General features: G+C 46.7%; 1 protein-coding gene across 10 annotated transcripts in view; it reads left to right on the forward strand.

Moving 5' to 3' along the window:
• elavl4 (ELAV like neuron-specific RNA binding protein 4) overlaps window positions 1–26,077 on the forward strand; it is a 58,282-nt gene continuing 32,205 nt past the window's right edge. For 2 of the 10 annotated variants that reach the window (XM_060066551.1, XM_060066550.1), the window contains exons 1-4: window positions 1,435–1,771; window positions 2,285–2,338; window positions 16,076–16,162; window positions 20,201–20,453. In XM_060066551.1, coding sequence (XP_059922534.1) covers window positions 1,748–1,771; window positions 2,285–2,338; window positions 16,076–16,162; window positions 20,201–20,453 — 418 coding nt within the window. In that variant the 5' untranslated portion in view covers window positions 1,435–1,747. Of the gene's footprint in view, window positions 406–1,434; window positions 1,772–2,284; window positions 2,339–16,075; window positions 16,163–20,200; window positions 20,454–26,077 lie in introns of those variants that run through there. The other 8 variants (XM_060066546.1, XM_060066545.1, XM_060066548.1 and 5 more) reach the window with 7 other exon arrangements.

Consider the following 26,077-nt stretch of genomic DNA (forward strand, 5'->3'; position numbering starts at 1 on the left):
TTTACCTCGCGCAGCCAATGAGACGCTACGCGCGAGGATGCTGGATATTCCATAAATGGCTTGTTAGGGAAAGGTGTTATTTTCTCTGCGCGTTGTGTTCACGGGAATCTCGAGTCTCTATTTGTTGTTCATGTTTTATTATTAAGCCCGCGTGCTTTATTCGATGTACGTTGTTGGCAGAGGATAAAATAGCAAGGGTTGACTTCTCGCACCGACGGCGTATAGGCTACTTGTCGTTTTTTTGGGAGATTCGGCTCCATTCATCCACACCAGCACGCGTTTACAGCCTCAACTATCCGATTGTCCTTGGGACCACGCGCTCTCCGAGTTTACCCGCCGAGACTACAGTTAGCACGGCACGCCTTCCTCCCTCTCTAACGACACTCTGAAACGAGAATGGTCATGGTGAGTGAAAGCTTATTGTTACTTCCCCCGGTAGACATAATGTTAAATGTGTTTATGCTGAAGACGACACCGCATCAGTTAAATAGGTAGAACACAAGTAATATTTCACCGTAATATTCGGTAACACGCACCTTTATTTCAGAATCAACGGTTTCTATTTAAATGTTTTTTTTTGTTTTACGGCTACAACGAGAACTTCCCCCCCCCCCCCTGTATTGGTGAATCCCACCTGTGACAGATGTGTATAAAACATGAGGTGCAGGTGTATATGTGTTCGGTTGCCCTATTCATAATCAATTAACTGATTCCAAAATATATATATTTTTCCCTTTCATCAAACTCGTTGCATGATTCGATTTTTATTCTCATTATTTTTGGGCATTTTTGTGTTTTTATGTAGCGAATTATTCACGTGGACATTATTGTGGACAGACTACTGACAACATGGCATTCCAACTCAAGGCAAAAACAACAGCTAACCTACTACTTATTGTGTGTGCTCGTGTCTCTGTGTGCGTGTGATTGACGAACAACAGAGTAGCCTAAAAAGAGTCGTGTAAACGTACAGAGGATTTTAACATTCACCCTGTAATAGCTAATTTATATACATGGCGCTGCACAGGCATCCTATTACTATAGCGCCCCGGGCTGCAATCACTCTCCTAGAGCTCCGCTTCGCACCGCTCTGCCGGCTCACTCAAGCAGGGACCTCAGCAGCAATTGATTGCTTTGCTGGGATTCAGAAAGCCTTTTCTCTGCCAAGCCAGGCTGAGGCTGGCGTGTGCCGGCGACGGCTTCGAGCCAGCCAGAGAGCGAAGGTGTTAACACTCCAGGAACAGGAGGAGGGGGAGAGGCAGATGCAGCGACAGGCAGGCTAAGGAGCCAATCAGAGATTCCGCAAAAGGGGTAGGAGGGGGCGAGTGGGTGGGTTTTGACCTTCCAACCGAGCAGGCGACTGGGCGGGTGACTCTGCGAGGGAGGGCGCGAGGAGAGAGGGAGGGATCGAGGAGGGAAGGAGGGAGGGATGCTGCAGCCCATCACTCTCCCACTCTAAGCAGCCTATTCTCCTCTCAGCCTCTGTGGAAGAAGGCGATGCCTGCTCTCTACGCCACCAGCACAATCCCGTCTGCTCGCCGCTAAGACTCAGAGATAAACAGAAGCAGAGAGAAATAGACAGAGAGAAATTAAAGGCAAAGCTCTTGAGGAGAGCGAGAGCGACGACAGAGATACTAAGCGAGAGACTAGGGGATTTTTTTCCCTTTGCAGAGGCGTCGCTGCTGTTTTGTGTGTGTGGGGAGAGAGAGAGAGAGAGAGAGAGAGACAAACGGCCGGCGGCTCCCAAATGGAGTGGAATGGGTTTAAGATGGTAAGGAAGAAGGCTGCCGGCAGCCGACCGCTATACTCTGTTATACTGTTGACCAGTCTTTTCATTTGAACAGTGAGCATCCCGCGCCACAGCAGTAGATTAGTTGTAGTGTTGGCGATTACTGTACCTAGAACCCAGTCTATTCATTGTCATTATATGCTCCTTTTTTGTGCTCCCTGAATACAGGCAGCATGTCATCACTTTTCAGGGATAAATATGACAATTCCTCACACCGCGTTGAAATGCTATATAAGACAGATGAGGGAGGGAGAGATTGGACATTCGTGCATGAAAAGAAAAAGACTCAAAGTGAGGGAGTGCTAACAGTTTTGCTAACAACAGAATGCTCGAGTAGGGGTGAGGAGAGGGAGAGGAGGGTGTGGAGGTGGAGATGGGTGGGTGTGACAAGAGAGACCTGCTTGCATGGGAGGGAGGGTCGAGCCAGAGAGTAGTAGTACTTTGTGTGGTGATGATGTGTATAACGTTTTCTTATTTCTGCTTCATTTTAATTAGTGCCGTGAAGTTCCAATGCACATTGCTGATGCTGAATGTACACTTAGTGGTGAAGTAAGGACCTTTTGAATTTATATTCATGTGTGCAGAAGGTTGATGATGTTGTGGCGCTGTGCTTGCCTGTCGATAGCAAATGTGGGCCTATGCATGTGCAGTGCTACTTTGTGTGTGTGTGTTCGTGTGTGTGTGTGTGTGTGTGTTCGTGTGTGTGTGTGTGTGTGTGTGTGTGTGTGTGTGTGTGTGTGTGTGTGTGTGTGTGTGTGTGTGTGTGTGTGTGTGTGTGTGTGTGTTTGTGTGTGTGTGAGTGCACTTCTGCACTGAAAACATTGTTTTCTTAATTTGCAAGTTACTTACTGAATCATTCCATCCATCCATCAATACATCATGCATACAAAGATACATATATGCACACACACACACACACGCACGCACGCACACACACACACACACACACACACACACACACACACACACACACACACACACACACACACACACACAGACAGACACACACACACACACACACACACACACACACACACACACACACACACACACACACACACACACACACACACACACACACACACACACACACACACACACACACACACACACACACACACACACACACACACACACACACACACACACACACACACACACACATCCATCCAGCCATCCATACATCCATATTCCATGCAACCATACACACCTACATAAATGAACACACCCATACATACATATATACATAATACACACACACACACACACACACACACACACACACACACACACACACACACACACACACACACACACACACACACACATATAAACATTTATTTATTTTAACTATTAAAAAGTCGGCTCAATCATAGACATTTGTATTAGCAATCAGGAATGTGGTACATGTTATTTGTTTGTCATCAAGTAAATGTTTGATTGGTAACTTAGCGGCTTCTTTCCCCTGCATGCAATCAAAATGCTAATTGAATCCGAGGCTAGCGGGGCTAAGCTAGCCCCGTGTGTGCCCTGGACAGAGGGTACTAGCATAGCCGCCAGGATAGTGTAGACGGAGGGCCTTGGCATTAACACAGAGCTGACAGAGACAAGGCGTGTGTCTGGGGGGGGGGGGGAATTCAGAGGAAGGAATGGAAAATAGAGGGGAATAGCAGGAGAGCGGATGTGTGCCTTGATAAGGTAAGGTGGAGCAACGGTAAAGATAATAAATACGTGTGTTCTTCGCACATCTGCAGCCTCCCGCAGGGAAAGTGTAGGGGTTATCTGCTGCGAGATCAGCCATCATATTTCTATGCACAAGCACACACATACGCAGACACACACACACACACACACACACATTCACACATCTATGCACACACACAGACACAGACGCACACACATGCACAAGTGTGTGCGTGTGTATGTATGTGTGTGTGCGCATATGCACACACATACACGCGCACACATTCACAGAGATATGCACACACAGTCACACACGCACACACACACACACACACATGCACACACAGTGTTTGAGCTTCCCTCAGGCAGAACACCGTGCTCCCTGTCCAGCCTCACTGCTCCAAGGTTACACATCAATGCTAATAGGATGGCGTGTGAGAGGAATTTATTAGCAGGGATTCACTGACTGAATGGTTTGCTATAAATTATTTAAATGTTACTGAAGGTAGGGCAAACATTTCAATGAGATAAGGGTTGATAATATTAAGTGTATAGCCAACACTCCAAGCCATCATTAACAAAGGGTAATGTCACCACAATGGTGAGGGACAATGAAGATGACTCACAGGCATTAAGCGAGAGATGTTCTGCCCTAATAAAGAAATATCAGTGGGAAGATTAATGCAGCCCTACAATTATCTTGTCAGTCTCAAACGGCATTTGTGTGTGTGTGTGTGTGTGTGTGTGTGTGTGTGTGTGTGTGTGTGTGTGTGTGTGTGTGTGTGTGTGTGTGTGTGTGTGTGTGTGTGTGTGCTAGCAGTAACTTGTTTGTGTTTGTGTAGGGGCAGTAGCTTATGTGTGTGTTTTTGTATGTATGGAGACATTAGCTTGTCTGTGTGTGTATGTGTGTGGTTGTGTGTGTGTGTGTGTGTGTGTGTGTGTGTGTGTGTGTGTGTGTGTGTGTGTGTGTGTGTGTGTGTGTGTGTGTGTGTGTGTGTGTGTGTGTGTGTGTGTGTGTGTGTGTGTGTGTTTGTGTGTGTGTTTGGGGGTCGGCAGGAGCTTGTGTCAGCCAGTGTATGAGAGTGGGCAGTGAGACTGACGTGTGGTCAGATGCAGAGTGACGTTTTTACCGCAGCCTGATTAAACCACCAGTGAAAATGAAGCAGAGAGTGGATGTGGCTATCTTTGTCAGTTCAATTTGCTATAATTATATCATAAACATTGTTGCCATGGATTTCATGTAAAATATTCCCTTCTCTTCCTGCCATGAAGAAGAGTATTTTCATTAATTAGTCTGTGTCCACCTTTTATAATCTCGTGTGGATTTATCATACATGCATGCGAGAAGAATAAAACAGCCTTTTTGTTTAACGTAGAAACCATGTTTTGATTGCATCCCGCCAATAGACTTAGTCTCCGAACAAAATGTCATGCATGCTGATATGCAACAGTGCAGTCGGTAACCTTTCAACAAACTGAAAACCGCTCCCGTCGCTGCCATTTCCTTTCATCCATGTGGGTCAGTAGTGCTGTGAGTTGGTGTGTGTTGGCCTACGGAGCTGCTGTGGTTAGCACTAGTGAGGCTGTGGTTAGCACTAGTGAGGCTGTGGTTAGCACTAGTGAGGCTGTGGTTAGCACTAGTGAGGCTGTGGTTAGCACTAGTGAGGCTGTGGTTAGCACTAGTGAGGCTGTGGTTAGCACTAGTGAGGCTGTGGTCAGTGGTGTGGATGTGGATGTGTTGGCATGCACGGATACCCCTGTTGGACGTTACCAACACATTCGCAGTAATTAGCTCATGCTGAAATGTCACGTGGTAAAGTTATTTTTTACTGTAAGCGGTGGCGTGGTGGTCTGTGTGTGTGCCAGCATTGGTTTCAAGTCTTTTGAGCAGGTCTTTTGCTGGAGTTGTCTGTTTAGTTCGTTCTGTGTTTGCATACGCGAAAATGAACCATAGACGGACGTACAGAACTAACTGTACCGTTCCTGCCTCTCACTGTGTTGGGTTTGTGCCTGGATGAACTTGTGTTTCTATGTCTGATTGTGCGTGTGTATTTGTGTGTGCCTTCTATCTGTTGTGTAATGTATGTGGCTCCTCTGTAGCTGTGAGTTAGCTAGTATTGTACTGCAGTAAGTGAGGGGTGGAATCACAGAGACACTAGCCAGTGAGCTAATTGCCTTTCTGCCCCTACACTGTAATGAGGTTCAGAATGCAGGTGATAGTCATGGAACCACAGGAATAGAGTAGAGTCGGAAAAACACTGAATTGGTTTAGCAACAACAAACAGCGTACTTAAGACATTACAGGATTGCCATTTTAATTTAGTTAGAACTGTATTCCATACCATTCTTAAATGGGGAAGGTGCAGATATTCAGACAATGACTGATAAGATTTATAGCTGACCTAAAACAGTGTGACTGTGTAATATTAATGCAATGAATATTGCAACCGTTCAACACATCTTTAGAAAAATAATTAAAACCCTCCTGAACTCGTTCAATAGGCATGAGCAAGTTCAATCAAAAGGGTTAGCCTAAGGTCGACTCTGATTGGAACCTATTTTGTACCTTCGTTATTTAGTCTTAAGAAAGTGTATCTACATGATATTGTAATTTTGCGGCACATAAAAAAAAGAAGCTAAATATTGAATCGTCTATAAATGTCTTTTCCACTTTCTTTTCAATAAAGGCTGGATGGATGCAGTTAATGAGCCAAAAGCCTATTTGAATAAGAACCGGCTGTAACAATCGCTGTCCCAATTAGTATGCTTTGGTTTTTAAATATTCCTTTTGTGCGCAGCCTAAACACACATGAAGATTCACAAAACGGTCACGTTGAAAATGTAATAGGCTTCCACAGCGATTTCCTTCATTTATTTAAAATGTGTTTCCCTCATTTTATTTTAAAGACTACAAAATCTGAGCGGCATGGTAAGGCATTCTCCTGTGTGGGGAGGATTCACAAATACTAGCCCTAATTCCTCTGGCAGCAACTCAAAATGTGAGAGACAGACACATAATCAGCTAGGGAGTGTTAGCGTCTCACCATACCCGCAAACACAGGACCGAGTCCTTGTTGTGCGTCGCCGCTTTTCAGAATAAATATCCGCATGGAGAATACAGTGGCAGAGACGCGGTATTCATGTGTGCATACGGCTCTCTGTTCAGTTAAAGGAACAGAAAGAGAGAGGGAACACTGCCTTTATTTGCTACTTACTACGGCTGCCTTTCTTTCCCTTTTACCCCCCCCCCCCATATCTGGCTCCTCTCCCTCTTCACTCCCGTTGCTCCTTCTCTCAGTTTTTCCGTCTCTCATCCTCCACGGTTCCTTGTGTGTTTTGGAATTCACACACTGCATTTGAGTGGCAGCTTCTCTTGAGACGGAACACAGGCAGCTGACTTGTCTCATCTGCATTTTGCATCCCAGGAACAAAGAACAGAAAGCAGCGGCAGGCAGACAGTGTGTGTGTGTGTGTGTGTGTGTGTGTGTGTGTGTGTGTGTGTGTGTGTGTGTGTGTGTGTGTGTGTGGGTTGCCTCTTCAGTTGTAGTTGCAGTTAAACTGGCCCAGTGCTGTGTTTAAAGGACGTTTCAAGGTCGCACTTTGAACAGCGAGTGACTTGCCGCCCCTGTCATATTAAACATTTATATAATTCTGTAGCTTAATGAATTATAGATGGAACATGCACGCTAACATGCAACAAAATGGCACCATTTCTGAGGGGAGTCAAATTCGATACCTTGTTTCTACTGTTTAGGACAGCTTTGGCCCTGTAATACATGTACATTTAAATATTATTTATTTTGTTGTTGACAAAAAATGTCTGTCTCTAGTTTCCATACCCTTGAATGCCTACAAACACGTCATGCCATAAGGTATACTGCCACACAGAATCACATCGACAGTCACATCACCTGAGCAGGCGCTGCACTGAAAAACAGGGGCAATTCCACCACAGTCGTATAGAGCATATACAATCTATGTGGATGTAAACTGAGACTAACAATGACTCACACACATACAGTACTTCCTGTTTACAAAGGACTAGCATATTAGAAGCGACAGCAGCTCCCCATCGCGTCTAAACAGAAATTGCTATGTTGTGTTCCTTTAGCATTATTCCCAGACATGCTAAAGGAAAGCCTGGGGATAACCTGGCTATTCTTCGTTGTTGTGTGGTGTGGCACCGGTATGACGCAGTGTGCGTGCAGCCAAGGGAGGCCTGCCTAGTCGCTCCCATTCACAGCTACCAGCAACTTCCTGAGATCGCAGCATGGATAGGGAAGGTGACTGCTCCATCGCAGCTATGGTTTCCTCGCAAATAAATGCACGTTCCCTTCAATTCGCCGGCGCATCGCCAGCATTTGCAAAGCCCCAAACTGGAAATAGGACTGTGGCTTCAGATACTTATCGAGACTGATAAACGTCAGCGGCTGAGATGAATAGAGCCTGTCAACGGGGCAAAAGTAAAGAGAGGGAGCGAGCGCAGGAGAGAAAAGAAGGAGAGGAAACGGGAATGATAGTGAGATAAATGTTCTTTATCTCCCATATGCACAGCTCCCCGGCGTCATCGCGGTCTCTCTTACGGCAGCCAAAGCCCCCGCCTCCTATACGTTTCTCCAACTGGCACAAACCGTTGTATATGAACATAGATTGTCTCCTGTGGGCATTTTCAATTACTCTGCACTGTACGGCGGTAGGGGGGATTCATCTGTTCGTTTGAATGCACGCCACACTTGATGGTTTAGTTGGTATGCCGCAGGCCTTGTCTGTTAGCCGTGCTGGTACACATTGGAGTCCTTTTGTGTCTTACTCCTCTCCGCTCATCCTGCAGTAGAAACCGGTAATGGTTGCACCACTCTGACGTCAAGTTACATCAAGATTAAATCCTCAGATAGCACGGCCTCACTATAAATTCAGCAGTCACACTGGGCTGTGATGAGTGCACTTATAGCATTATCGGTGATTGAAATGGCTATGAATAATTTATTTGGCAGATATCAAAAGAAGCATATTGAAAACACATTATGCACATGATAGCATCCGTGGGGTAGGACTGCATGTACGACAGCATATAGTATGGAAAATAAGCACCACTGTTGGTACAGATGAAAAAGCTAATTATAAGCATTTAATCACATTTCCTTTCAGTGAAGTGATAGTATCTGAGGTCAAAGCAGCAATGGGGGCACTCATTTCCTTACTGTTTTTTCAGTGTCCTCCTAAAAAGGAACTACGGCAACACTCCAAGCTACTGTTACTCCTTATTTCCATCAAACTGTTTACTTATTAAGACAGATGACAGAGAGCTGTCCTTTCCTCTAGAAGCGATTTGATTATATCAGCTACAGTTCAGAGCCAAATCAATAATCAGTTTAGCTCCTTGGTACACATGAACGAATGGACTCTATCTATCTATGTCTCTCTATCTCTCTCTCGCATACACACATTCACACACACACACACACACACACACCCACACACACATTGACAGACACAGTACCGTAGGCCTTGGAATGAATTCTCTAGGACATCAGTGATTGTGTCTTTTTTATTTAACTCTCTGTGCTTCGAGGCAGTTGCAAAACAAACTCACACACACAGAGTCACACAAACACGCACGCACACACATGCAAGCACACACACACACACACAAACACACACACAAACACACACACACACACACACACACACACACACACACACACACACACACACACACCAACACACACATAAGGGAACACAAACGCACACCGAAGCAGACACTAGCTGACTATAGCAGCTGATTGTGGAAAGAACAATCAGATTAGGAGGAGCTCTGTATAATTTCAGTGTGTGTGTGTGTGATGAGAGTGTTCTCTTATTTTCTCGCTGTTCAATTTGTGTTGACTACTACTTTAAATAGTTTTAATTAAATATCAATTACAAAATCTCAAAAAAATCTTAATTCGATGCCATTCTGTAATCGAACCCTAAAACTCCAGGGCAATTGGTCAAAATACATGATTATTATTAGGCTGATGATTTTTAATTGTTATTATTATTATTATTATTATTAATACTGTGGTATTATCTGTAGCCTCCCCATCTTGCATGCTTTTTATGGGGATATTTTGTGGCTTTCAGTTTTGCTTGCTTCAAAACAAGTGCTGCTTCAGTTTGTACTTGTAGCAAGCAGGGAACCTATTTCTGCCTCAGTCAGTCACAAAAGCAGTAAAGGGTAAAATTGCTTATTCCTGACTTGACTTGTGCAGCTGGATACATGGCACACTGCAGTATGTGTGTCTTTGTGAATGCATGGGAGTGTACGCAGACACTAGGGGGCTTTCTTAAGGAGCAGGAGCAGTCTATTAGGACCAGTTTCGCTGCACAGGTGCAACGCCGCAATCACCTGCCGTTTGCTTTTGGAAGCATTGTCCTCAGTCAGGACACCTGGTGCTGACTCATATGGCAGCAGTTCACCCTTGTATCTCTGCATGTGGATCTGTCCGTCCTCTGTCCCAGCCTATCTAAAAAGAACACTCAAGGTTGACCCGTTTTGAATTACACATCCGGTACATAGCAGGACACACCATGTCGTGTCGCAGTGTAGAGCACTGAATGCAACTCCAAAGTGGGAGTGGGAGGCGGGTGTGGCCTCTATCAGGAAGACTCTTAGGTCATAAACTGTGGAATGAATCCACCCAAGCTTCTTACTTTCTCACTCTATCACGGCATCTTCGCAACTCTCCTCGTCTTATTCCATCCTTTGTTCCTACCATTGTAAAGAGCAAAAGAAACACAATGATCACACATTTCCGTAAAACCATTTTAAGCATTATTGACGTGTGTTAATTGGGGATAGGATCCCATATATGGAAGCCGATGATGGTTTAGCCCCCTTTAATCCGGGCATAAAGTCCCAGTTAAGGACTTTGACAGTGATCACTCCCATCCGTCACACCCTGGGGATTACAGCGGCACCGACAGTAATGCACAGTGCGCTCCCTGATTTGACTGAGCCGGGAGCCTGTGGCTGTGGCAGCTCAGGCCGGCATGCATCACGGAGTGGCTCGGGGGCCCGGGATGGGAATGGAGATTTCATAGGGTTCAGGGTAGATGTCGTTCGAAGTGAACTGCGACCAAAGCGTGGCCGAGGGAACATGAATGAGGGATTGCACAGGAGAGGGAGCGGCGCTGGCACTGAGCTGAACCTGTGAAGCTGTGACGGGGGGGCCCCAGAGCCGAGGCCAGGGCCCCGGGCGGTGCGGGGGACACGGGTTCGGGACGACACAAAAGGTCAGGCCCCTAATTCCCAGGCCCCGGGTCCCAAGCTCCAGGCCTCGGCCAGCCCGGCTAGGAAGGTGTCCAGCTGTTCTCACGCACCCGCGAGGGGGGGACCGCAGAGTAGCGGTCACCGGAGCTGCACAAATTGAAGTGTCAGCTCCAGAGTAAAGATGCTCACCAATTTTCTGCATGCGTTGGTGCAGAATTGGGAGTTAGCCAGTGGACAAATGGCTCTAGTTCCAACTACAGTTTGGAGGAGCAAACGGGAGTGCATTTGTGTGTTTGTGTCTCTATATGCTCGTGTGCGCGTGTCTGTTTGAGTGTGTGTGTGTGTGTGTGTGTGTGTGTGTGTGTGTGTGTGTGTGTGTGTGTGTGTGTGTGTGTGTGTGTGTGTGTGTGTGTGTGTGTGTGTGTGTGTGTGTGTGTGTGTGTGTGTGTGTGTGTGTGTGTGTGTGTAAATACCCTCAGTACTGTCTTTGTCCTTTAGGCTGTTCTATGTGTCTCTTCACTGCCTCCATTTCCAAATGAAATAGTGCAGAAAGAAACAATACAAAGTTCCAAAATAATTAACAAAAAATGAAATAACTTAATAGTGAGCCATCATTTTCAGTTTTTTTTACTTACTGCTTGGAATAATAAGTTCAACTAAGCCTCTGGATGAAAACAGGCTTGTGGTATGGCTGTTCTCTATCTAGAAATGATATATAATCCAACAAAAGTATCCCTCTTTTGACCCTCGACCCTTTGCATTCCAATGTGGACTACCCAAAGGCTGGGTGCGGGGAAGCCACATCGATCGCACTAAAACACTAAGAAGCCAGGAGAGCGAACAAATATCCAGACAGAAGGAGAAAGAGGGAGAGAGAAAAGTCAAACTAAAGTTCAATGAAGAATAGCTAGCATGCACGTCTAGCACCATCTGCAACATTCATTACCCTGAGTCCAACAGAGAGGAAGAGGGTGGAGGATGGAGGACAGAAGCCATTTAGCAAAGGAGGAGTAGATCGATCGGACTGCAGGCAGGCAGGCCAGAGTGCATTAAGTGCAGAGATGTGTGTATTCGGTTTTGCCTTGGGTTTATGTTTGCCCGTATGTCTTAGGGTGTCTAATCGCAACGTGGGTGCACGTATTTCTACGTGTCTGGATCGTTTGCCTGTGTGTTTGTCTGTGTGTGTGTGTGTGTGTGTGTGTGTGTGTGTGTGTGTGTGTGTGTGTGTGTGTGTGTGTGTGTGTGTGTGTGTGTGTGTGTGTGTGTGTGTGTGTGTGTGTGTGTGTGTGTGTGTGTGTGTGTGTGTGTGTGTGTGTTTGTGTATTAGTGTGTGCGGTTGTGAGCCTATAGCCTCCGGCCTAAACTACTTTTTCTAATTGATCCTGGGCAGCATCGGTCTGAACTGCAAGATGTCTGTCACAAAGCCCCAAAGACACGGCAGGAACAGAGGCTGTGGTAGGAGGGGGAGGGATAGAAACAGAGAGAGAGAGATGGAAAGAGAGAGAAGTGGGGCGTGAGGCCAGTGAGAGAGAGAGAAGGGCCCGGGGAGACAAGAGCAAAGAGAAAAATAGGGCCCGGGGAGACAAGAGCAAAGAGAAAAATAAAAAATCAATAGCGCAAAGAGAATTAGAGGGGAACTTGGCTGGCCAAGAAATAGAGATAGTAAAGTGGTATAAATCTCTGTCTCTCCCCTGGTCTCGCAAGAACTCCAATCCTTTCTCAGTCACCAGAGGAGAAGTAGTCTGCACTCGCCAGTAGACGTGGTGGATCTTCACCTTTTTTGCAGTGTGTTGTTCTTTAGTCACTTACATACTTAATATGGTCAGTTGATATCTGCCGGTGCAGTACAGTAGCTTATATTAGCCTACTTGTCTGTTATCTCAGCTCTGTCCCTGCGTCCTCTTTCATCAGTGAAATGCTTGTAAAAGGAGCATGGAGGAGGTGGTGCAGGGGAACGGAGAGAGGCACCACTGTAAGGTCTGAGCGACTCCATTTTGTTGCCACAAAGCAATGCGTCTGTCAGTAAAAAAACGATGCCGCAGAAGCAGAAGAGTGATCCACCTCTGCAGTCTTTACGGCCCCCATCTATCCTACCCAAGTCAGGCTAAATTAATTGTGTAAGCTCCGTAGTAACTGGGAGAGAGCGGCCCCGTAACGCAGCAGCAATAAAACGGGTGCTGGGGGTTTTATAGTGTTGCAGGCAGCAGAGGAGCGAGGGCAGGAAATAAGGAAAAATGGGGCGAGAGAGAACTAGAGAGAGGCGTCTGAGGCATGTAAATTTTCCCCGTGTAGCTAGTGAAGGTGACACATAGCGGGTGCCGTATATCGCACTGGCACAGAATGTCTTTCAGAGTGAATTGCACATATTTAAAGCGTTGCTGTGAATTGACCGCGCCCTGTGCTCTTCCAGACTATTAGAACGTCGAAATTGTGTTCTCCACTGCGGGCGGATATGGCATGTCCTATTTGACTGCACTACCAATAAACCACTGGCCAGGAGCCCAATAAGACAGGAAGCACTTTCGTGGCATCAAATATTAATGGTGTTATAGAGTGTATTGATTACATAATGAGTCTCCCCAGCTTCTGAGAGCGGACCAAAATGTATTCCCTGAATAATTGAAAATGCATCCATGAGCAGTTTTTCATCTCAATGGTTGGTAAATGTAATTGCATTGCACCTTTATCCTGGTGTTATTTGAGATTTTATCAGAAGACGCACTGAGTGTGTTCATGTGATAAACCTAGGGACAGGGAGAAAATTAAGAAAGATGAGATATTGTGTCTGTGTTTGTGTGTTTGTGTGTGTGTGTGTGTGTGTGTGTGTGTGTGTGTGTGTGTGTGTGTGTGTGTGTGTGTGTGTGTGTGTGTGTGTGTGTGTGTGTGTGTGTGTGTGCGTGGTTTTGTGTGATTGTTAGTGAGAGAGTTGTTGAGTGTGTATGTATCATACAGTCCCTGAATGGATGTGCATGGCATATTGAGCATGCTCTGCAATGTTTATAAAAAATTAAATTCAGAGACTCATAACACACTTGTGAGATATGCAATACTGTTCCCGCTCCCCACATGATGCCTGTTTGCACTATACAAAAGCTATTGCAAATTGAGAAATCATATACATCTGCTTGCTGCTTGCTCACCACATTTAATACACCGTACAGCAACACTACCTGCTGCGGCAGGCCATTCCCCCTCACGCCTCTTGAGAATGTGAAGTCATAGACGTGGTGAAATTATGCTTCTACTGTTTAACGTTGCTTTTTGCTACACACATGCTCACGCACACACACACACACACACACACACACACACACACACACACACACACACACACACACACAGAGACATGTATATAATGTCCATTCAAGGCTCTTAGAAATCATTATTTATGTACCTCACTAAATTCTCTAAAATGAACTAGTGACATCTAAAAGCTTTGCAAAATCCGATGGTTGATTTGAGCTAAATGCATCGTGTCCATTTGAAAAAGGCTAAATGTTTAAAAGCTAGCATGGATATTATGATACACCGTCGTTTAGATTTTTGTGCTCCAGATACAGTAACCCTTTGGTCTTTTCCGACTAAAACAAAGATGGTCGATGGTATGGCATGTGGATTCAATAAAATTATTCACCCCCCAACTCCTAGACATTCAGAGTAAACTGTCTCCAGCAGAAACTATACTCTCCATCCCCCTCCCCTCCCATAACCTCTGTGCCCTCCTGCTCCTGCCGGCCTGACAGGCCACTTTCATTTAGGATGCCATTACGCATCCTGGCCTAACTTTACAAGACAGGTCGACAACATAACATGCACACATTCTCTCCCTCTCTGTCTCTAACACACGCTCTCTCTCTCTCTCTCTCTCTCTCTCTCTCTCTCTCTCTCTCTCTGTCTCTCTCTCTCTCTCTCTCTCTCTCTCTCTCTCTCTCTCTCTCTCTCTCTCTCTCTCTCTCTCTCTCTCTCTCTCTCTCTCTCTCTCTCGTTCCCCTTCCCCCTCCCTCAATCATTATTCCCGTTCCCTCCTTTGAAGTACAGGGGAAGATACCTCGCCCATTACTCACCCCTTGTCTTGCTGTCCTTCCTCCTTCCCCTCCCACCATCTGATCCCTCGCTTGCCTCTCCTCGTCGTTGTGAAGGAGCAAATGAAGGCAGAGGTCATCCCTCCTCTCCTCCTTCTCCTCAGCTAAATTGGCTGCCTGTAGAGTGGCTAGCTACCTACAGGCACGGGAGCCCTGGAGATCCAGCAAACACATTTCCTCGTGCTCATTTGTGGGGCTTCTGTCTCTTGCACCAGCGGCTTGTTTACCCACAGAGATCGAGAGGGAAACCCTCATTATAAACGCTGCCAGGATCAGTGTAGCACACAACATCAGACACACACACACACACACACACACACACATAGCTGTGCTCCTATCAGCCCTGTCAAGCACTGATACATTGAATTCAATCTTTGATAATGATTCTTTAGAAAAAAAATAATAATAATTTGTAATTCAATGTGAACGTGTGAATTTGACGTCTTCAGTGTTCCACATTCCCTCACACATTGGACGAGCTCCGCAACCTTCAACCATTCACCAATAAAGAAAGAAAAGCCACCCGTCTTTGTTTCAGACTGCGAAGGTGTATACACTGTGTGTCTCTCTTCAGTGAAGCACCTCTCCCACTCCTTCACCCTGACCAACCGCCTTCCCCTTAACTACCACCCCCACCCGCTACCACCACTACCACCACCACCACCACCACCTACCACCACCACCTACCACTACCACCACCACCACCTACCATCACCACCACCACCACCACCTACCACCACCACCTACCACTACCACCACCACCACCTACCACCACCACCACCACCTACCATCACCACCTACCACCACCACCTACCACCACCACCACCACCTACCACCACCACCACCACCTACCACCCCCATCACCTACCACCACCATCACCTACCATCACCACCACCTACCACCACCACCATCACCTACCACCCCCATCACCTACCACCACCATCACCTACCACCATCACCACCTACCACCCCCATCACCTACCACCACCATCACCTACCACCACTACCATCACCACCTACCACCACCACCACCACCACCACCACCACCACCACCACCATCACCTACCACCTACCACCACCATCACCTACCACCACTACCACCCCCATCACCTACCACCACCACCACCTACCACCACCACCACCATCACCACCACCACCATCACCTACCACCACCACCACCTACCACCACCCCCACACCGGCGCTGTACAGTGAGTGTGTGATTCTGACCGGTGGGCCCTGCGTTCCCTCCCTGTGCTCCGCTCCATAGGGGTCGACAGAGACTCAGTGGCGTCAGGCAGAGCTCCCGCAGCTCCAGGGCTGGGCGGAGAAAGGACTGCTGACACAGCCAAAGATGGTAAGCAGACCTCACTGCCCCCACCTCTCCCCCCCCCCCCCCCCCCCCCAACCCAACCCAACCCAACCCAACCATTGTGTTTCCACCCATGAACTGATCTTATCTGATTTTGTTAATGTATGTAACCGTATGCAGGCGCGTAGACAGCGCTACAGGTGGTGTTGCTGACGGAGGCGGTTATGTCCACGGCGGTGGGGGATTGATGGGTGCAAATGAAGCAGGGGAGCGCGTTGAACGTAGTCTGTAGGCAGGAGATAGTGGTGGTGTTGCGCTGCTGCATAATGGAGCCACCGTAACGAGGCTTTGAGGAGGCCGGGAAAAGTTGATGAGGAGACAAATGCATATTTTAACGTTATCAGATTGTGTGCAGACATGTTTTTGGTAAACGCAGAAGTTCCAAGTAGAGACAAAGAAATGCGCCACAAGACGTGCTGCCACAAGAATTACAACAAATATAAAGCTGATTAAAAAACAAGGCCAGGCATGGTGGCATTAAAGAATTTATCATATTGTCACATGATAAGTTATGCATTCCAATTAACACTTAAACACAAGTTGTGAGTTCTAGTTAACGCCGCCTCACTTTCCAACGGCGCCTGGTGTGTGTGCATCAGTGCCTGTAGGTGTGTTCCATCACTGCAGTTTTTAAAGCAGGGGCGTCCACAGTGGCGGGCTCCGCAGTCCGGGCTCGGTGTAGGATGCGTGGTTCATGGAGTGGAAGAAGCTGCGTCTTGCGACGGCTGCTTGTTGTCCTTACCGCTAGCCCGAGAGGGCTGCGTGTTGTGGCTAGCGAGGAGCCATGCAGCGCGGTCTGTCCTTAGCCCAGGGACCGCAGTGGGAGGGGGGGGGGGTTCAGCAGCCAGATAGCTCACAAGCACGGCCAAGTGGACCGCTGAGCAGCAATAATGCTGGTAGGCAGGGACAAGGAGAGGAATATAATTGGCCAGTGGGACTCTGCAGGTCCCCGTTAATTAGAGTCAGCCATTTTGGTTTGAAACCTCCTCAGAAAATGTCCCATAGAGTAGAAAGCCTCCGACAGAGGGGGACCCAGCAGGGAATGTAAACAGATTTAATAAGGCCCTCTCAAATCAGTTCTCTTCTAGCTAGTCACTTTACCTCCCTCTCTCTCTCTCTCTCTCTCTCGTCTCTTTCTGTCTCCTTCTCTCTCACTCTGTCTCCCTCGTCTTTCTCTCCTTTTCCCCCTCTCCCTTTGTCTCTCTCCCTCTCCCATCATCCTCTCTCTATCTCCCCTATCTGCCTTCCTTGCTCTCTCTCTCTCTCTCTCTCTCTCTCTCTCTCTCTCTCTCTCTCTCTCTCTCTCTCTCTCTCTCTCTCTCTCTCTCTCTCTCTCTCTCTCTCTCTTTCGTCTCTCCCTCTCTTTCTCCCTCTCTCGCTCTATAGCTCCCATTTCTCTATCTTTCTCCCTCATTCTCTCCTTCTCCCTCTTTCTCCCCCTTCCTCTCCCTCTCTCCCTTTTCCTTTCTCCCCCTCTCCCCCTCACTCTATCTCTCTCTTCTATTTTCTCTTACCCTACCTCTCTCTTCCTGTGTCGCCGATCTCCCACTCTCTCTCCCTCTCCCTCTCTCTCTTTCTGTCTCTATCTCTCTCCTTCTGAGTTGTGGTAGAATGGTGAGTGGTGAGGCAGGATACTGTCAGAAGACAATTTGCATGCAGCTCTCATCTTGAGAGCTTTTAGACGTCTCTTCGCCTGTTTGTTTTTTGTTTTCTGCTTTGGGCTTTGGGCATTGTTTATGTGTGCATGTGTGTGTGTGCTATGTGCTGTGTGTGTCTGACTGTGTGGTTATGGTGGATATGTTTGTCAACGCAGTTGCCATGGCGCGAATGAGTCTGTGTCTTTGTATGTGTGCGTGTTTCATGCATATATATGTGTATGTGCTAGTGTGTGTCGCTTTCTGTGAGTGTGTCTCTGTGAAAAGAGGATTGAAGCAGACACAAGCGTGACATTTTGTCTGTTCTCTTCTTGAAGCATTTTGTCTTGCCACACAAGGTTAGAGGCACAGAAAAGAACAATGACAGAAACACAGACTGATTAAGGCGATACGTTTCAAGTCTTTATAATTTAAAAACAAGGACAAATCAAAACATGATTATCCCCCAGGTTGTTTATTTTTTTATATAAATTCCTGTCTAATTGAAATTTAATTGAGAATAGAATTTTGAAATTTAACATTGTTTTATTATTATTATTAATATTTTTCTTTTCTTCTACCTTGGAAGGAACAGAAATACAATATTTTTCAGAAACTGATTGACAATAACTTCAACAATCAAGTTAGCGTTTTGTGTATTTGTCAAGTGCACTTCATATTTACTACATCAATTATCCCTATTCTTTATGCTTTCTGACTTTGGTTCACAGAAAATAACACAAAGACTTTTCTTTGGACAGTTTTGAATTTCGAAAATCGACTTCCTGATCTGTAATTAGCATACAGGGGCAATCTTTTGATGATCTAGAAATTGAGCTCAATGACACGAGTGCTGTATTTTTTTGAAAATATACAATTTATAAAAAGGAAACCTCCAACAAGCTCTGCTGTCTGTGGGGTACTTGACATAAATTAGTTATTATATATATTATAAGTTCTGAATGATGACACTGATTATTAGATTGAATCAGAAAATAAATGTTGAAATTAATTAGAGTTTTTACATGTAAATCATTAATGGGCTGGAACACCAAAGAGATCATATGTTAATCAGTTTGTGGTGAAGAAATTTTGGACTAATAGGCTAATGGTATGTAGCTTTCTATATCATTAACTCAACTATAATTAAACATAGTGTTAAATAAAATCTTATAATAGCAGCACTGGTATCTAGTAATACAGAAGGTACATATATATATTTCATTCATGTGTTCTATGTGTTTTATATCTTTATTCTTTCGTTGCCTTTCGGGTAAGGCACTTGATACAGCGGTTGTGTCTACACTACTGTCACAGCCTTTACATATTTAAATATAAACATACACATCACGCATTCACACATACATTTGCACAAATATCAGTACCATTGTAACGAGGAAATCCGTGGGCTGCAGAAAATTATCATTTTGTTTTGTAAATCTTTTTTATTCAAATGGTTGAATGCCATTCCTGTTGATATGGTGGAATTATTCCGATTGGAATTCTGTTCAAATATGTATTTGAATGTCCCATGGGAGAAAATAACAAAAAAAGGCAACTTTCCTTTATCTCACTCACGCTTTCTCCTTTGCTCTTTTTCTCTCACTCTCTTTTTCTCTCTCTCTCTCCCTCTCTCTCTCTCTCTCTCTCTCTCTCTCTCTCTCTCTCTCTCTCTCTCTCTCTCTCTCTCTCTCTCTCTCTCTCTCTCTCTCTTTCTCTCTCTCTATCTCTCTCTGGTAAGCGTACATAAGAGTTCCTCTTCAAACGATTGCTCCTGAGATGCTGTGTGCAGGAGCTAGTGTCTGAGCCTCTCTCTGTCTGTCACAGTGGAGGCTGCAGCAGCCGTTGTGTAGCGGCGGCACTAAGCTAGCAGTTCGGTAGCGGGCTCAGGGCCGGCTCCCAGGAACCCTGACAGCTTTCAAAATCAAAAAGAAACTATTCGTAAAGATCTCTCACTGTCTGCATGAATATTTAGCTGCTTATCCACTGTGTTGTTTATGGTATTTCTGGCTGTTAAGACTTGGTGGCATGTTTTTGTGTGGGTAATATGCTAGAATATACTTATTCTGAATTGTAGATTCTTCAAAATAGTTCATTTATTTACTTGCACCTTGTCTGCAATATATGGAAATGCATACTCAACAGATAGTGAACCTTGGGTGTTTTTGCATTTTAGTATTTCCAATATATTGTTATAGTTACATAACACTAAGTAGAATCCCTTATTCAGACTATAACATTAATCTAAATAAGGATTCATAGCAACAACGATGATCATAATTTCCATGACCATGGAAATATTCACCAACGAAAACTCCCCCTCCCCGTCCCCTTTCCCCGTCTGTCTGGTGCACCGCCCCTCCTCTGCTGCCCCCTGCCGGCCCCCCAGATCATCAGTAACATGGAGGCCCCGGTGTCAAACGGCCCCAGCGGCAACACCTCCAACGGGCCGACCACCAACAGCCGCGGCTGCCCCTCCCCGATGCAGACCGGCGGCGCCACGGATGACAGCAAGACCAACCTCATCGTCAACTACCTGCCCCAGAACATGACCCAGGAGGAGTTCCGCAGCCTGTTCGGCAGCATCGGAGAGATTGAGTCCTGCAAGCTTGTCCGTGACAAGATCACAGGTGAGACCACAGGTACCGGTCTCTTAATGTTTCCCGCACAACCAACTGCATAGCCTCCGGGGGCAAACTGGTCGACGCCCCGTCTCGGTGCGTTGACCGGTTTGCTCTTATTTCGAACCCCCAATCCCTCATGTTTGGATGTGTATGATGGATCATCCGTTTTTTTTTCGATTGCACTGAACGTCGTTTATAGACAGAATGGCATGATGCCATAGTGACTTGTACTTGGAAGGATCTTGTAGAAGGCATTGCAGTGTATCGTTAAGACCAGGCAGGCAAAAGCTATGGCACCTTACACAGTTATAACTGTTTTTCATGCTTTTTTGTCGGATATCACACATGGTTGTGAATAAACACAAACACACACACACACACACACACACACACACACACACACACACACACACACACACACACACACACACACACACACACACACACACACACGCACAAGTGTACAACTATTAAAGAGGTCTTATGTGTTAACTAGGGTATGAAAAGCTCTGCAAACGCTTGCAGACCTGGGTCAAATATTATTTGGAGCATTGCCAGCCAGTTTGAATATTTGGTGTGGATCACTGCCTGGAGTGCAGACTAGAAGCAGGGGTCCAGCCCTGTCTTTCATGTGCGTTCAGCGCTTTAACTCGACGTTGCGGCAAAGCGCAACATGTTCTCCAGAGGTGTTTAAATTAAGCAGCACTTCTCTGTGCTAATCACAGCTATAATCTGGGACTAGTGGCTGTGTGGGTGGCCATACAGCAGATGGATAGTGGGGGGGGGGGGGGGGACCTCTCGCATAATGCCACATAATGGCTTTCATTTGAGATCCTACTTACTGACACTCTTCCCTGATAATCTCATTAAAGAGCACCCGGCTGGCAGGCAGGCGCATGTCAACAGCAAGCCATTCCGGGGTGCAAAGAAGACACGTGCACGCATACACACACACACACGTGCGCAAACTCAAATCACTCGTGCACGCTGTAATTTACAGTATTCACATATAGATGCACTTAGCACAGCATCGCAGATTCATATCTTTAAAATGTCGCTTATAACAATGCATTAAGTGCAAGCTGAAATGCAATAGCTGTCACGGTTAGACCATGAAGCATAAAGCATACCTGATCACAGGTTCCTTCCATAACATGCCGTTGGGTTCTCTGGTCATAAGACGCCGACAGTATTCCGGTCTCCTCATGGGTGCTCTTTGGATCCGTTCTCCTTTCAGACTGAAATTGGTCCTATTATAGGACCTAGGAGTCACTCATGGCAATGGAAATAGAGGTCGCCGTATTCATCAGAAATAACAAGAAAGGGCTCGACATACGCCACTGTCGTTCGCCGCCGCCATCCCCTCTCTTCACCAGATGTTCCCCTTAAAGTGTGCCTTCACAGGCTGCGGTGTGCCACCAACAAAGCCGCTGGCAGATAACAGCAGATATTTGGGCAAACATGCAGGGAGCACCGCTAGAGGCCGAACCGTGCACGGCGTAGGCTGGAGAACGGTGTGTTCACTGACTCCTGCGCCGTACTCTCATTTGGGGTACCTCTCCTGCCGTACACAAAGAGCTATATTTATCAATGCTGCCGCGTCTCAGCCTGCCCCCTGCGGTGTATGCCTCCGCCGCCCTCCCATGGGTGCAATTTCCGCATGCAAACTTTTAAGGCTAACAAAGCGCTGCCTTCTGCCCCAAACCCCCCCCCCGCCATCACCACCCACACCCCCTGTCCCCAGCCTGCAGTTTGGGGGATGCCAAGAGGATTCTGGGTTCTCTAACATTCATCCAAATTGTTAACACACACTCAGCCAGGTTTGGAGGGAGAGAGAGAGAGGGAGGGAGAGAGAGCGAAAGGAAATGCAAAGTGGTGGAACTAGTAAAGAGAAGACTATTTTTGGCGCCTGGTTGACGCACCTGTAGCCCTCTTTTATCTTCTCTAAATACCCATGCCTAGTAAATGAGAACTTCTCTCACATTCGCTAAAACTCAGCAACATTCATTTTTTTTAGGATGGGTTGTTGAAAAAGTCGAAGTCTGAGGAAGATTTCTTTTACCTTCCTCCGATTTTCTTTTTCTGTTCATATTTCAAATATATATATTAATATATGTGAATCTATACATTCTGTAGCAAGATATATTGTCTGGGAAATTATGGCTATTGATAACGATTAAAGTGTTCTTCTATAATGCATTTAGAATGTAACATAAAAGTAATTTGGTGGACCTAAATCTAGATTAAAGTTGTTATTATTAAGCCGATTGTACTTAGTAGAGCACACTACCGTAACAACAGAACACAAAACAGAATCAGCGATCTGTATGCTGTTGTGCTAGCCTCGTCTTGTTGTAATCTAAAATACAAGAAGGCTCAAAGTTCCACCACATTCTAAAATGTAACAAGTTTGCGAGGTCTGCTTCATCCTAAGCGCCCTTGGCCCTTGTGTCCTTTGAACACAATTGCATCCTTAGCAACCTGTGCGTGTGTAACGACGAGGTGTGACCACCTGAGCCCCAGCATGCCTAGAAGAAGAGGGAGCGTCTTCCTATGAGCTCCTCTCCCAGCATCCTGTGGAGCGACTCCTGTCAGTTCACGTCAGCGCGTGGCCTGAGGATCCGGTGTGGGTGGAGGGAGCCACTCCATCTCGCTCTGTTGCCCGGGCTGACTTGCGCTGGGTGGAGGAATCCCTCCTGCTCCTCCTGCTCCTCCTGCTCCTTCCCACGTGCCTCCCCCCCCCCCCCCCCCACCTACCCGCCTGGCTGCACTGCCAGCCCCGACCTAGTGTTCTCATAACACACCAGGGAAATGCAGGTTAATCTTTTATTTAAGGCCAGCTTACACGCACCAGGCTGCAGCCCACACACACTTGCAGAAGAACCCAAATAGGCCTCTACCTGTGAATCTGTCTTGCCGGCTGTCACCGTTCTCCTAAGCCTCAGAGGCAGGGAGGTTGCAAGCATTTCAGATTACGTTGTGTGTGCTGAAGCTTTGGCACCGGTATGTGCTGCATTCCGAATGGTGGACAAATGCTTAAGTTGAGAATGTTATTGTTTTGTGGCAGTAAGCACTACTGAAAGTGGCACTAAATATATATATTTTTCTGGACGTTTTTGTGAAGACATCTACTTACTTGGAAAATTGTCAATCTCAAAGCTCACATCGTCAGCCAGTGGAACTAACTGTTTATTTCTATGCTAATGCCAAACTCACACCCCTGGAGAGAGGAAGAGAAAATTCATATGGTCTTAGCAACATACCGAATGCAAACGTCTAACACCATTCTGTTATATCGCTACTCTCCATACGAGCAGACGGCAAAGCATGCACGCATGCACACCCGCGCTCACAGGGAATTGACTGATCCTGTCATTTATTCATTTTTCAGGATCATTTTTCTGCATTGGCTGCATTTCTGCCGGATAAATGAATGCATTTGTTTTCATAACGACATGGCAGAAAGAAAATGGCTTTTCATGCTGGAACAAGAATTGATTGTGCCTGTGGATTTTGCGCCTTGATAAAATAGAGTGATTCTGAGAGACGAACATTTCTTTGCATTCTCAGCCATGCCAATAATTACTGTATCCAATAGTGCAGCACACGTATTCGTAGAATATTCATAGAAACCGATATTTGCATCGCTTGTTGAGGAAACAGTTCACAGTGTTTTCCAATGGTTCTCCGTGCGCCTCATTTGGAATGCCTGTCTTCCCTATTGCCTCTGGCTAGCAAACCATTATCCCAGCGACACCTTTTATAATAAGCAACATTGTTGTTGTTTGTTTTCGCATATAATAAAATTAAATTAATAATATCTCTCCATCAGAAGCCGTAATGGCAAACAGCGCTCAGAAGCACGCTAACCGAATCCTGTTCACACTCTGCTTGTCATCTTCCATGTGTTGGGTCTTACCCACGGAATTCAGATATCGGAACTCGAATCGTAGTGACAACGCAGCAACCCAAGCAGATGTTGGCTATGAAAAATAGATGGACTGTGATGTCAGCTGTGGCGTAGGCTGTGCCAGAACACCTCACTGTGCTGTGCTGCCGTGACAGACAGCCGCCCCGGCCCCACACGGAGCAGGCTGAACGCTCGACGCTCCCGTTCCGACGCACACGCACCTGGCTCATTTGATTACAATACATACCCGGCTAGAGTCTGTTGCACGCGACACACCGGTGCCGTGCTGCCAAGTGCCAAGCGCGTGCATCAGGTTTCATTTGCGTACCATTTACGGTGAGGCACATGAAGTGCACCCCCAAGTATTTCAGCATAAAATATGTATCCCCACCCTCGTCTGCCGGGAGGTGGCGGGCGGAGCTTAGCTGACTCGCGCTGTTCTGTCAGTCTAACAGGGGGGAGGGAATCAAATATTCACCACGTAAACCTCAGTTTACCCACATCTTTTTGTTGCCGCTGAAATATGCATCGGGAACACGCTCGGGAGCGAAGCTTGCTTTCTTTGTACTTCAGGATGCAAGCCGAGCTGTTTCACACATTACTGCCACGGCGAGGTGAACAAATCCTCGCCAATATTTACATTTATATGATTCCCTGCCTTTGCCTTGTGATGAGGACAATTTTCACCTTAGCAAACTCCCGTGCAGCACAAACAATGTTGTGCCCTTGAAATAAAAATGCAGTGCATTATTTTTTCATAACGTCCCACACATGAATCGAAGGCAGGGTGCGATCAGAGAGGGGCTTTTGATGGCTCAGATTTGGGCCACTTTCATCAGAGCTCCGCATGGCTGAAGATGCCATGAACAGAGCTGACAGGGGGGAAGACGTTGAGGGGACCTGACATCTCCAAAAGCCAGGTATTAAGAGAGCTGCCAGCCTGGGAAGTGAAGACACAGGCAGGCAGACACACATTAAAGTTTCAGTGTCCCATACCACAGGAATGTCCTGTCTCTCTGCTCCCAGTCGCCCCAGCGTCCCTCCCTCTGCTCAGAACCCCGAATTGGATGTTCAAGCCGCCCCGTGTCCAATCATCTTCCTTTCAAACGGCCCCTGTCCCCTCTCATTCCGCTCTGAGTGCCCTTTACACAGAACACCGAGGTATCTCAGGTCCCTGGTGTCAGCCTCAGATTCATAGGCTGGATATGCCGCAGGGCTGGTTCCTCACCCCTCACTCTCGGAGACCTACCTCGGCCCAAGGTGACCAGGCAGTGCCCCCCCCCCCCTCTTACCCAGTTATAGCCCTGGCGGAAGGGAGATGGATGGCTCAGAGCCTGTGGGCAGGCTGACACAGTGCTCCTAGCCGTTAGATGGAGGGGAGCTTGGTGGTGCACGGCGGGCATATCACTCTGCAGTGACCATTGCAGACATGGCAGCCTGCCGGAAGCTGCTCTCCGGGGGGGGGGGGGGGGGGGGGGCTGGGTCCGAGACTCAAAGGGACCGTTCTGCATGTCAGTTTTCCCTCCATGTCTCCATCATGAGAAAGCCACGTAGCCACAGCATCGCGCCCACACACTGCAGGTTGCGGTACATTGGCCGCAAGGCTGAGGGAGCCACCGTGAGGGGGTGGTGATGATAACTCAAGGTGTGCGAGGTTGTGTGTGTGTGTGTGTGTGTGTTTGTGTGTGTGTGTGTGTGTGTGTGTGTGTGTGTGTGTGTGTGTGTGTGTGTG

This window comes from Gadus macrocephalus, chromosome 12, assembly GCF_031168955.1.
Source record: "Gadus macrocephalus chromosome 12, ASM3116895v1".
Classification (NCBI taxonomy): Eukaryota; Metazoa; Chordata; class Actinopteri; order Gadiformes; family Gadidae; genus Gadus; species Gadus macrocephalus.